The sequence below is a fragment of the Drosophila eugracilis genome, unplaced genomic scaffold (assembly GCF_018153835.1).
Source record: "Drosophila eugracilis isolate 14026-0451.02 unplaced genomic scaffold, ASM1815383v1 contig_493, whole genome shotgun sequence".
NCBI lineage: Eukaryota > Metazoa > Arthropoda > Insecta > Diptera > Drosophilidae > Drosophila > Drosophila eugracilis.
Window position 1 is genome coordinate 45,029 of NW_024573364.1, and position 13,269 is coordinate 58,297.

General features: G+C 36.9%; 1 protein-coding gene across 1 annotated transcript; it reads right to left on the reverse strand.

The window, feature by feature from the left end:
* Positions 1–313: 313 nt before the first annotated feature.
* Positions 314–569, reverse strand: LOC121530310. Its single transcript, XM_041819221.1, has one exon. The coding sequence runs from the start codon at positions 500–502 to the stop codon at positions 314–316; it is 189 nt and encodes a 62-aa protein (XP_041675155.1). The 5' UTR covers positions 503–569.
* Positions 570–13,269: the final 12,700 nt, after the last annotated feature.

Below are 13,269 nucleotides of genomic sequence, written 5' to 3' on the forward strand. Positions count from 1 at the left end.
AAATTTTATAAAAATGAAGCTTGGTGCAAAAAGTAATATCAATATTGGATTGACAGCACTAACGGGTTTTAATTTGACTGGCAAGTCAAAGAACTTTTTATTTAAAATTAAAAATTAATATATTTTGATGTAATTTTTTTGGAATTTTTTAAGAAATCAAAACTTATTGGATTAATGGATAATAGTATTATTTTATATATATATATTTATATTCCTATTAAATTCATTCATTTTATAAATTAAAAGGCGGTATTAAAGTGACTCAAATGACTTTTTATTTATCACAATCACCCAGATATGTAGGTTCCCCTGATCATTCGCTTGGACTTATTCGATCCCGGTTAAGATGAAAGTAAGCCAGAAAGAGTATGAAGACGGCTATAGCGATGACTCCCCACCAGAAACCAAAGGATCCGCAATTGAATTCATCGCGATAAACCTCACAGATATCGCCGCCAACAATAAGATTCAGCTTCTCCTTCACTCCAGGTGCTCCAGCCATGGCATATTATTCTTGGTCCCCAAATTTAAGCCACAAATTTTGAAGCATTCCAGAAGGCCGAGAATGATGTGTTGGCCAAAGGCTCCTGGGATTAGCAATCTACCAATATCCCAAAAAAAAGTCGCCTAACAATGATGAATCATCATCGGGACGAACGGGCAACAGGATGCCTGCAACATAATTGAATTTAGTGCTAATGATGGCATTGACGATAGCACATAATATTCGACATTAATTCAAGCAGACATTAATTGATTGATTATTTGATTGCATTATTGTCAATATCACAATTGCAATTTGGCCGCTCCGCTTCAACGGGTCGGCCTGTGTTTCTGTATCCTCGTTGTCAGTCGAGTCTGACACATTCGCGATATTGAATGTTTGTCATCCAGTAACAACATTGATAATAATAATTTAGCACAATTTACATGATGACAGCCATAATTAATCGATGCAGCCGTGCCTTCAAACAGGAGTCGAATATACATCCTTGAAATGGGCCTCGCTATTGAGGATGGAAATTTAAGCGGTGTGATGGATTTGTTTGGTAAGCAGATTACTGAAATATAACCTTTCTTTTGGATACCTAAACATAGAAATAATAAAAATATTCCTCTTAGTAATATAATTAATAAACTCCTTAAAATATTTATTTTATCCTTTTCAACAAACAAAGCTCCCCAACTATTTATAAAAAGAAATATTATTCTTAATTTTCATTCCTTTTCATGTTATTCACTGTCCTACTTTTAGCAGGTGAATATTTGCCTTAAGAGCCAGATAAAACACACAATTTTCCAAAGAAAAGAAGAAGTGAAATATTTAATTTACATTTAACTTTTCGTTGCGTCCTTTCCACTCGGCAATTATGTGGCCCGGGGAGATGTTCTAAGCGAAATTCTGTTCGCCCTGCAATTATACAAAAATTCATCTCGGTCTCGTTTCTTTCTCGTATTGCATTATTCATGGGCCGAGGCTAAGCAAATTAAAAGCCAACTTCCCCGCCCCAGCTGGCAAAATAATTGTTTGAAGTTCGCTCTTGGCCTGGCCTGTAATCTGCCGCAGTTTTGGCCACTAATTTCGCCTTGAGACAAAACCGCCTACCGAAAAGAGTACTCCGCAAGCACTAAGCTCAATTGAAATTGCTTCTGGGATAGGGAGGCTAAGAAAAAATATAGGAAAGAGAAATGCTGGGAAAGCCGCAGAGTAATTGAAATATTGGCAGCGAGCTCAACTCGTAAATTATGCACTCGAATCAAAGCAAAAAAGGGAGAAAAAAAACAAGAAATATCCACAGAAGTTTGCTGTGTAAACTAAAAATATAGAAAGGAGCTAACTTTTCGTGAGATTCCCTTTAATTTATAATTTATCAGTTTTGTGCTTTTGAAGCTGTTTTTGGCTTCCCAAGCAGCAAACTTTGATTGCGGTAATTAGCAAATTGTGCAACCTCCTCAAAGTCTGCGCCTGTTTTCCCTTTTTCACCTGAAAGTCAAGCCAAGAAAATAGGGAAAGGAAAAGCCTGCAAATGTATATCTTTGTATTTGGTTAGTTTTACCAGAAAATATTTTATTTATTTTAAATATTCCTTAAGAATATTTTGGCTCAACTATAAAGGTAAACCAGCTTCTTAAACTACAATTTATTTTACGTGTGGCAGTGGGAGGCCAACTAAAGTGTGGTGAAAAGGGTAAACCTAGGTGAAACTGGGTAAACCAATTTGCCAAGGGTCCCGAACATATCTGTCTAAATATATGTATCCTCGCACAATGAAATTGCCTATGCGGCAATATAGTTTCCTGCCAGAAGGACATCTTTTTTTGTTATTTTACCCGCCCGCCTGGCTTTTATTATTGTTACTTTGAGGCTGGCACAATCCAATGCCCAACCCTGCTGCCTTTTTTGCCAGGTGAAAACCTAAGCTAAGCAAACATACAAAAAAGTGTTAGTATGCTCAACGCGACACTCGCCACCATATAACCACCCAACAACACCCATCCAGCCTTTCGGCCATCACAAAATGTCCTTTTAGCAGAGGACATATGTATGTACACACACACACACATATGCGTATGTAAAAATTTCCGACGTGATGTAAATTTCTATTGAATGCTGAATGGGCAGAAAAAATATTTTTAATGGTCTTTTGGCCAGCCAAAGCGAAGAGAATCCGGGAGCCAGGACAAAAGACCAGAAACCGAAGGCCCCATCAGAATGGTCCACATTTGAATGAATTGTCGGTCGGATCGGTGGGGACAGGTGCTATCCTGTGGTCTGGGGTCGCCGAAAACTATTCTACATATGCCAACTGTTTCACAGCCTGATTATTTGCGGAATAATAATCAGGATTCAAACTGAAAGCTTGCATTTTGAGATGAAAACGTAGGGCATAAAGAAGGGTTTAAGCAAGCGAATAAAGTTTGTTATTTTGATTGGTTAGGATAATTGCATTTACTAAATTGTGTTTGTTCGGAAAGGCAATTTACAGATATTGTTTCTCAGTATACTAAAACAAAGAGCTAATAGTTTATTGTATAGAATTTGCCTTTAACTATATGTGTAACTATTTGGCAAGAATAACTCTAATTAGTTTCCTAAATACTTCCCTAATCTTACCTAAAATATGTGCATTAAGCACACAACCGAGTTCGTTGCCCATTTTTAATGGAGAACAAAAACACATGTCGGCAAATCTATCAATGCCAGAGCAGACCAATCAATTTATCCAATTTTCCCTCCGCCACTTTCCCATTTCCATCACTCAAAAAACAGTTTAAACCATTTAGGTTTTGTCATAATTGCAAATTCCGTTATCAGATCATCACGAATAAACAGACACTGCTGACTGGAACACACAGAAAAACATGACCTTTATCAAATCAAACTTAATTCCCATGAAATCCGCATCAACGGCATGCAACATCGTTGACCTTGCTCCCCATGCCAAGCAGCGCCAACTAAAAACCATTGAAAATTCCACAATTTCACACACAATAACAACACAAATAAATCGAAAGATAGGGCAAAAAAAAGATAAACACAGCGTGACATGTCATTATTGGGGCTTTGACAGGCAAATTCCAAAATTCAAGTATTCCAAATCGATGCGAATGAATTGGGAAAGGGGTGGCGCAGGGCCATGGGCGGACACTGGGATCAGTGTCGGTGTGTATTTTATGGAACTCCGAGGAAATATTTGAATATGTATGGTGTATTGTATTCTTGCATAATTTGGCATGTAAAACATTCACAACAACAATGCAAAATCCAGATGAAAAACGTGCTGTTGGAACAGAGGAGGAAAAATTATGGAAATATTGCATCATGTGCCGCATGCCAGTAAAATTGTGCGGCTTTTCTATTTTGATTGCAGTTGATTGTTGTTGCGAGTCAAATATCATGGTGATTGTAGCTACCATAGAATAGCGGGTATATGCTTTATTTTCTGCAAAATTGAATTTAATTTAATTGATCAAAAATACTAATAAGTCAATGGCAGTCAAGAGGTATTTATAACAATGCAAATTTAAAATAACAAAAGAAATTTTCAAGACTTGAACAATAAAATATTGTAATGAATATTTTATAAAGAGCAAAAAAACAATCAAAAAGTAATTTTAAGTTTTGTTTAAATTAATTTTGTTTGCATTTAAACATAATTTAAACTTAAATTACTTGAAAATATAATTTAATTACTAAAAAAGCATTCATAATTGAAGTAAATATGTTTATTTCATTGTTTTTTTAGGGTATCAACAGTGCTCTTTATGCCTTCTTCAGCAATTGCCCTATAATATCGGGTATGTAATGGATTTTGCACGTACTTAGACATCTCCTATTGTGGCTGCATAATAATTATGTATATGTGCATGTGAAATAAGAAATATCAAATATGGATTGCACTTATACAAAAAAACACACAGCAGTGGTTCGGTTTTTTACCTGTCCCTCGGCGAGCTTGTTGTTTATGTTTTGGTGTCAGGGAGCAAAGCGCATTCGCTTCTATATGCAAATATGCCAAGTTTAGAATGCGATTTCGAGTGTTTTTCGTTCTTGGTTTGGCTAAGATGTTAGTCATAGCTATAAATCTAGGAACGACCAAAAAGATTTTTAGTTTACAAACTTCATTTAACATTTTTCTAAAGTGCTCTTCTTTATAATATTAAGAAGTATATAAAGAAATACCAAAATACCATAAAAACAACATATTCTTTTGACTTTACTCACTTGAAACGTACTGTGGAAAACTCTTTACCTTAGCTTGTTGTCAACCTGTTCTTACATTTATCTTGTGCGAACATTTTTTTGTCATATTTATTTATCAACAGCCAACGGAATGCGGCAAACTTCTTTGGCGTCATCGCAAAACGGCGTAACAAAATAATTCCATTCTTCCTCGACAATTTATGTCAGCTAAGATATGTACTGCACATATAACCAAATGTGGAAAATCTTCATGTAATCTCTGGAAAAGTGTGTTCTCTTCTCTACAAAAATTCAAGGTGAACATCTCAGCTTAAAGTTGTCTTCAGGCTTTTGTTTATTTCAATAAAAAAGCAATTTATAAAACCATGTTCCCCTGATCTGCGACCAAAATGTATTCCCCACCCACAGTTGTCTACCTGAGTTATGCAAATATCTATGGCGTAACCGAGAAGTGCGTCTGTCATATGGGTCATAAAAGACACTTTTTATTGCTCATTTGACAATATGGCTGCACCCAGACTTCGCCTCTTTTGATGCCAAATCTAAATAATTTGGCAATTTCGTGCTGATTTTATTACAAGCCACAAAAGGGCAGACATTAAAAGGTACCTAAAAAAAATAATAGCCAGCCAAGAACGAATATTCCTAAGAGGCCTGGGCATGTCGATAAGGTTTGATTAAAAATGTTCCCTGTCATATATGACGTATGCGCAATTTCCCTCAAGTCGTAGGTGTTGAAGTATTTTGAAAGTTGGATATCTTAAATACTCTTAAGCTATTGAATAAAATACTCATAAAGTAATATATAATCTAATCTTTATACTATTCCGAACAAACCAAACTCAATTTGTACCGGTTAAAAACTTATCTAGTCCTAGGTTTATATTAAAGCCTTTTAAACATGATTTCCTACCGGCTTCATTTATTGGGACATAAAAGCTCGTGCTTTTATGTGAAGAGTACACATTCAAAAATTAATTTTATCTCTGTCAAGGAATCCTTTTCATGTGACTTTTTTTATGTTTTGTCCAAAAGTTTTTACCCAGTCGGCTGATTAAACTTTGCCGCTGCACTTCACTTAAGTGCAAGACAAGATGGAAGAAAAACTGCATGCGGTTGACTTAATTGCAGACATAAATTTATGCCGGTGGGCTACTCGAATACCTGGGGCCGACGACTTCAACTTTTTCGCAGAGGAAAGAGAGCGAAAAAGTGAAATTGTATTTTTAGCCGCAACTTTGAAGTGGAAAATTTCTGAATTTTTCTGCAATTTAACTTGCCAGGGTTCAAACAAATTGCATGCACAAAAGAAGTTCATTCTTTCACCATCCTAGCTCTTTTTAATTATAAAATAACTTTTGAACATGTTTTTTTTTTTGGTTTTTTGGCCAACAGGCTGGACAGGAATAACAAGTGGCATTGTTACTGCATCTCTGTATCTGGTCGCAATTGATGGCCATGCCGTGTAATTAGCCACAAATTGTTTAGGCCTAGTTGAACAGGACACATTTGCAGGGCAGAAAAGGGATATATGGAAAGGATAGAGGGAGATGGGGTATAACACGAGTGGAGCGGAAACCGAAATTTGTGTGCGCAAAACCAAAAGATGACACAATTTCGGTTCCACTAAAGTGCCCCGGCTTGAGCGTGTATTTGTGTGCACTAGAGATAGGCGCGTGACTGGGCTTTTTATTTCGTGACACGAAATGTTTACTATGCAAAATGTATGGAATGTAATAGATAATAGATATATTAAAAGCATAGATAACAATTACAACATTTGATATATCGTAAGGATTTTAAATTCCCTCACGTGTTCATCTCGAGAGTGCATGAAAATCCTTTCACCCCTTTTCACTTTATTCCCCTTCCTTTTTGGAACCCCCTTCTACCAACACAATTAAGTAGGCTCCCCATGTCCTGGCAAATTAAAATAAAATTTCCTTTCCATTTTTATTTGGTCGGCTCTTTCGGGCTTAGTCTGACCAACAAAATAATTTTTGCGTGTGTGTTTGGGACTTGCAACTTGTCGCCGCAAAATGAATTGAACTTTTATGGCTAATGACGTTGCACGTTGCATGCGGCATGCTGTATGCCACACGTGTCGTATACGCAATTACATAACATTTTCCGGGGACTTGTCCAACTTGTAATGCAGCGCGCAACTCTATCGATGGGGAAAATGTGAGGGAAAGCGAGGGATAGGAACCGCATTTTGAGTTGCTAAATTTGAGCGGATTTAGAGGACATCGAAAATGTAGTATCAGTTGGCAGTGGACTAATGGAAACTGGATTTTAAGGTTAGTACTTTTATTGCTGAAGAGGTACAAAATTTGCTATACAAATATTTAAGAAAGTTTTAAGAATTTTAAGAATAAATTAAACTAATTGATGGAACATTCAATTTGTTTCCGTAATATTTTTTGTACTTCTTTTTTGTTAATTAATAATTTAAAAAATTATTAAATTTACAAAAACCTATCCTAACAGTGTAGTTTTGCTCCCTTATTTCTCCTTTTCAATTTATAAAATTCCTACCAGATTACAATCTATATTTTGCACATGACTCTGACATCATATTAAATATAAAACAATTTTTGGCTTCCAATGAAAATATTTTTGGGTTTCTGAACTTGTTGGGAAGCAGAGGGAAAATTGCTAATAAATTGCATTGAAATGTTGCGCATACGCAACGTGGCACAAGCCAAAGACAAACAAGTTTACTCTCCGGCCATATCCTTGCCTTCTTCATTCGCCCTGCCTTTCGGTCTGTGTGTGCGTAACAGGTGCAGTGCGAAAAGAAGAAGAAGATGGTGAAGAGATAGAAGCTGAGTTTTGTTGTCGTCTCGACTGCTGCTGCTGTTTTTGCTGTTGATGCTGCCACAACTCAATTTATTTCAACATGTACTTTTGCAACAATGAATTTCACTTTAGTTGCTAATGGATTTCGCATAGAAGGCAGTCAGGCTCCAGTAGTACTAGCTGTACACTAAGGAAAAATGTATCTTTAAAGAACTAAAAAAAATATATAGTAAAAACTGCATAAATGTGCTTAAAAGTGTACATTCTATACGCTGATTAGTTCTACATTAAGTTCTACATTAAATACTGTTAATTTTCTTAAGTGTATTTAGTGGGTGTGTCAGCATCAGTGGCCGTTTGTCAGCCCCTCAAGGGTTAAGTTTTTTTCGGGTCAACTGCTAAGGAACTGCGTCGAGTCCTTGTCCTTTCGCTCCTGTCTTCGGTGTCCTCGTGTCTGTGGTAATGCATTTTGTTTGCTCGGCTGCAGCAACGCACCCACAATGACAAATGAAAGTTGACGCGCTGCCTTATTGAGACAAACGAGAAGGGACAATAGAAAGGAAATCTACGGGTATAAGTACTGCCTTTTGTGCTCTCTCTAACTATAATCATGCAAATGACCGAAAAGTTGCCACAAAATGAGGCACTTTCTCCACTCCTGCAGCATAGTAATTAGAAATGCACCGAAGGAATAAAAATGGAGCCCAAGGCAGAGGAGAGCGCTTCCTTAGTTATTCACCAATTTGTCGTATAGTTTTTTTTTTTTGCTGCCTGCAGAACACTTAATTAATTTTCCTTTAAATTACATTTGCCAGGACACTTGTATCAACATTGTCCTAGCCACGACTGATGCTCATTTTGAAGTTCCTAGACCGGCATTCAATTCATTGTTGACTCGATAGAGTAAACTCAGCAGCGCCAGCTTCTATTACTCTGTTTCTGGTCCTTGTTTCATTGCTGAAACAGCAAGTATTCCATTTCCATAGTCTGCCGTCTGCAGGACATTGTTCTTGCAGCTAAGGACTTTTTGAGTTGTCTTAGTTTCTGTTTCAGACTCTGCCCATGGACCATAATGTCACCCATTTGCCCCAAAATTCAGTTAACAATTGCGTATTACACGGCTGGCAAAATTGTGTCCAACATTTCGATTTGCCTTGGTGTGTGTGTTAAGTTGAGAAAGGATTGTAAATTAAGCTGGAAACATAAATGTTTTCTGAATTGCTTGAATAGCTCCGGGGGATTTTAAAGTACAAGCCGGCTCAATTCAACTCAATTGAATTCATTTAAGCGAATCTTTGCCTTGAATAATCGATTTATTTATAAATGTTAAACACATGCTGCAATTTGTTTTAAAGTTTTAGTTAATTACAAAAGCTGTCACATATTAATTAGTATTGCCCTGTGAGTAACATCTTAACAATGTCAATGAAACAGTAAGTAAAATAAATAAATAGAATTTTATGCCTACGAGCTATTGCAGATGTGTCATTTCCTTAACATGCCAATGAAATGTACCTAATACCTTTCTCGAGCATATCTTATCAATGTTTTCTTTAGAAGAACATCACTTAATAACCCATTTGTTTTTCTTAGCTTAGTTTATTCTTTTGATATTCATTCCAAAACTAACTTGTGCAATTTGCATGTAAATTAAACGTTTATAGTCCACAATAAATGGAATTAATGGAATTAATGGCGGGACACATACTGTGGCATTCTATCTCCTCAGATGCATTTAATTTCCCCCCATTTGCGAGACAATTTCAGTGCATTTCACTGCGGGATATTCATCAGACCGCAGCTTCCGCTTGTTGCTCTCCAGGTGATTTCCCTTGCTTTCCGGTCGCTCTTGCCATTGTTGTTGTTTGTGCGACAGGTAGCACTTTTGTTGTTGTTATTACTATTGCTGTTGCTTCTGTTGGATGGTGGCGACTCCTTAGTTACACATGACATGTGTCAGGTGCAATCAAATACGGTTTCAAAGCTTAAACGCTTTTGGCGCAATGCGTGAGAATTTCAAACGGTTTTCGGTTGCCACAGGAGCAGCCATTCTCCTCACGTGTCCCCATATTGTAGGCTCACAGCTCCATACTCATTCACCATCCCCTTACCTGCTTCCCCTTACCATTTCAATATTTACTTCTGTGGCATTGCTTACTAATTGAATTTATGTACAAAATTTTCAAACAAAAGTTTGTTTAACTTGAAGGAGGAAGAAAGTGGCGAAAGAAAGGGGTTGAAAAAGCGAGGGAAAAAGGCGTTACATGTGTACGATTGAAATCAGTGTTGGCAGTCGCTATTTTCCCTCCTCTCTCTCTCTCTCTCTTTTGTTCATTGAATTTGAAGATTCCCCTTGCCACATTTTCATAATCTCAGCATTTGGGTCTTCTTTTATCTTACAAAAAAAACTTAAAAACAATTTGCTCCCTTAATTTCGAGACAAGTAAAGTTTTTTAATGTCTACGAATTGGCAACATTTTCAGGGCAAAAAAACAATATAGGCACATCATATCGACTATGAACTACTCAGTTTTGTATAAGTCTTATTGATAACATAAGGAGTGAACATTTTTATAATATAAATTTAAAAACACAATTATCATTGCCATGAAAAATCAATGTTGTATTTCATAATAAACAGGATATTTTTCAAGCATTTTCAAAAGGAATATACCCATTAAATTTCGCAGTATAACGGAAAAACGAGAGACATTGAAAAGTCGTCGACAAAGTTGGCGTCACATGTTGCACTTCTCAGCCTGCCATAATTGCTTCTAATTGAAATGCGAAACCCGCAACGAAACTGAACCCAAATGCCAGCCATTAAGTTCAAGGGAAATTTCCCCAATTTAGTTGCAATTATTTGAGGTACACAGATACATACACACATGTGCGTTAATGTAAATTTATGTTCGAGCTTTCCAGAACCAAGAAAAAAAAACTAATTTGCACTTGGGAAATGTGAGAAATGTGTGTGAGGATAAACCGCAATGGTGAGGTTTGTCCTCGGGCAAAATGGGATTTTTATGCAACACCAAGCTGACCACAAGATGCAGCTCACACACACACATACGGAAGTTAGCAGATTGTGGTTGCAACACTCGACTCCTGACGGATTTTATTGCCTTAAAGCTCATTATGGACCCGAGGAAATTGCATCTAGCGCTTAATTAATGCTCAGCTTACAACATGCGTCAACAGACATCAGAAGCATTATTTTCCGGCTGACATTGTTATCGTTATAAGTCTCTCCAAACCCCCTACTCCAGTTTCCCATATTTACCCCATTGCCAATTGTAAACATAGTCTACAGTCAACTTTTGTGGCTTGACGTGTTTGCGAGTGCGTTAGATTAAGCTCAACTGATGGCTGGGAAAAGGGAAAAACAAATATGAAAAGGGAGTTGGGTAACTACAAAATAAATTGCAACTTTTGCAAGTGGAATAGTTCCCTCGTTGGATATAAATTAGCATTACCAAAAGCAATTCAATAAGGAGAATCCATCTAACCGTAAAGTGGGAAAACCTACAAGACAACGTAAATAGAAATAGTTTAGGAAAGTGCAAAGTCATTGTTTACATGGAAACATCTTAAGAAAAAAGGAAATTTAAATGAAAGTAATGTTTTTAAGTTTATCTTTACCTTTATCTTTAGTGTATCTTTTACAGCGATTTCTTATTAATTTTGTGCATAAATATATTTTTATTTAATATCAAATACGCATTATACACAAAACTTAGGTCCCACATCAACTTGTGGATTTAGAACTTATCCAGTGTGAAATGTCCCTTGCGGTGTCCTCCTGTTGATGAAGATGATGGCGATGACTTGACTTGACTGCGGTGACTTGTGCGATGGCTTCTGGGCCTCACTTCCACTTAAACAGCGGAGAAGTCGGCCTCGCAACTGAAAACCCTTTTGGTATGGTGTCTTTGGGTTTTCTGGGGGGGTGGAATGGATCTCATGGGTTCCCTTGCTAAGTGTGTCATTGAGGCAAGGGATTGGGCTGAGATGAGAGGACGAGTTGAACCGAGCTGGGGCATGTCCTTGTCGTCGCATGAACTTTTAATTTACAACTGCGTATCTCTCTATTTTTTCCCCTCTATTTTCTCCGTTGATTTAATTTATTATGCAAATGTATGGAAGAGAGACAGCAACTGCTCTCGGTTGCCTTTTTCTCATATCATCATAATTTAAGGGAGAAAGCTACCAAAAAGTTGAAAAGGAAAAAAATAGGATTGAAGTAGTCGACTTTGAATAAGACTATAAATAATAATTTTCAGTTGGTTATAAATTAAAATTTTTAAGAAGAATAAAAGGTAAACGGATTTTTGTCTAAAGCAATTCTTACTCCATTTATTTTTTAGTTTAGTGAATATAAATTTTAATATTTATGTCGAAACAGTATACCCAATGAAAGGGCATCATAAGCTGGCGTCTAAGTGAGCGCCACAACAAATGACGGCAATGTCAAAATTTTCTCACCTCGATTTTTCATCTCATTTAGAAGCCGTAAGACGAAGACATGTGTGCTTACTTGTGTTTGTGTTTGGGTTTATCAGTCACATAATGCCAGCATGCTGACATCATAACTTATAACTTGATAAATAACTATATGTGTGTTATCCTCTTATCCTTTTTTTTTGGGGGAGCTCCCATGCAGACAACAATGACTTGACTGAGCAAGACCCTCGCAGGGGGTGGAAAATGAGGGGTTGAAATATTTATCCCTCTGTCAGAGTGTGTGTTAAGATTATCCCCAGCTTCCCTTTGTCTGGAGCTATTTTTTCTCAGCTTCTTTTGTTGCCTGGCTCTTCCAGTTGCGAGGTTTCATCCTTTTCTTAAGCCCATTTGTTGATTCTTTCTTCTTATCTTTAATTTAACACGGTAATTGTTTCACATTTTTTTATACGTTTTTTTTTTTAATAACTTTTTCCATGTTATTTGAATAAATTAAATTTGAAAGCCAAGTAAATATTCCTAGTAATATTTAGCTTTCTGTGTTAAATTTTCCGACGCTCATTGGTGCGTGGTGGAAAAGTTCAGGCCCAGACAACGTGACGTATGATCGTTGCCATGATATTGGCCAGCTGAACTCAACACTCGTTCCAGCCTCCCCCTTTCAGCTTTCAGCGGCACATGCCACGAATGTGAATAAAGTTTGAAAAATATTTACACATCAGCTTTGGACATGGCCGAGCTGGAAACAGGTTGCACATGTAGCAAGTTAAAGCCCTCATGCATCCTTCAACACAAACAAACGGCCAACACGTACACACACTTACACATATGCCAGCTTCAGAATATAATAGTGGGTGTATGACCCAAAATCTATGCAGAACAAGTGGAAATGCATACATAACATTGCATTATATCAGTTTTAAGGAGATATAAGATAGGGTCATTTTGGGATCCTAAGTCTGTCCTTAAAGTAAATCCAAACAAATAATACGATCTTAGTTAGCCAGACTTACTATACTTTTTTGGCTAATGTGGAGCTGAAGTTCATTTGGGACTGAGTGAAAGTCCCCTGGTTGAGGTCTGGCAAACTAAGTTTTAATGAGCCTTGACCGAGATTTGACCTGGCCAACTTTTAATCCAATCTAATATGAGGCACTCAAAGGGAAACACTGCACTACAGAGTTATAAATATGCAGAAACATTAAAATGTTTTTCACTAATTTTCCAAGTAAACATTGGGGCTAGTCGGAACTAATGAAATGAGTTAGTTATGCTCGGGATTGTGCATTTTCCAAGCATTT

Bases quoted from the DNA above. Each gene is read 5' to 3' on its own strand.
- LOC121530310 (XM_041819221.1), bottom strand. From the start codon at position 502: ATGGCTGGAGCACCTGGAGTGAAGGAGAAGCTGAATCTTATTGTTGGC.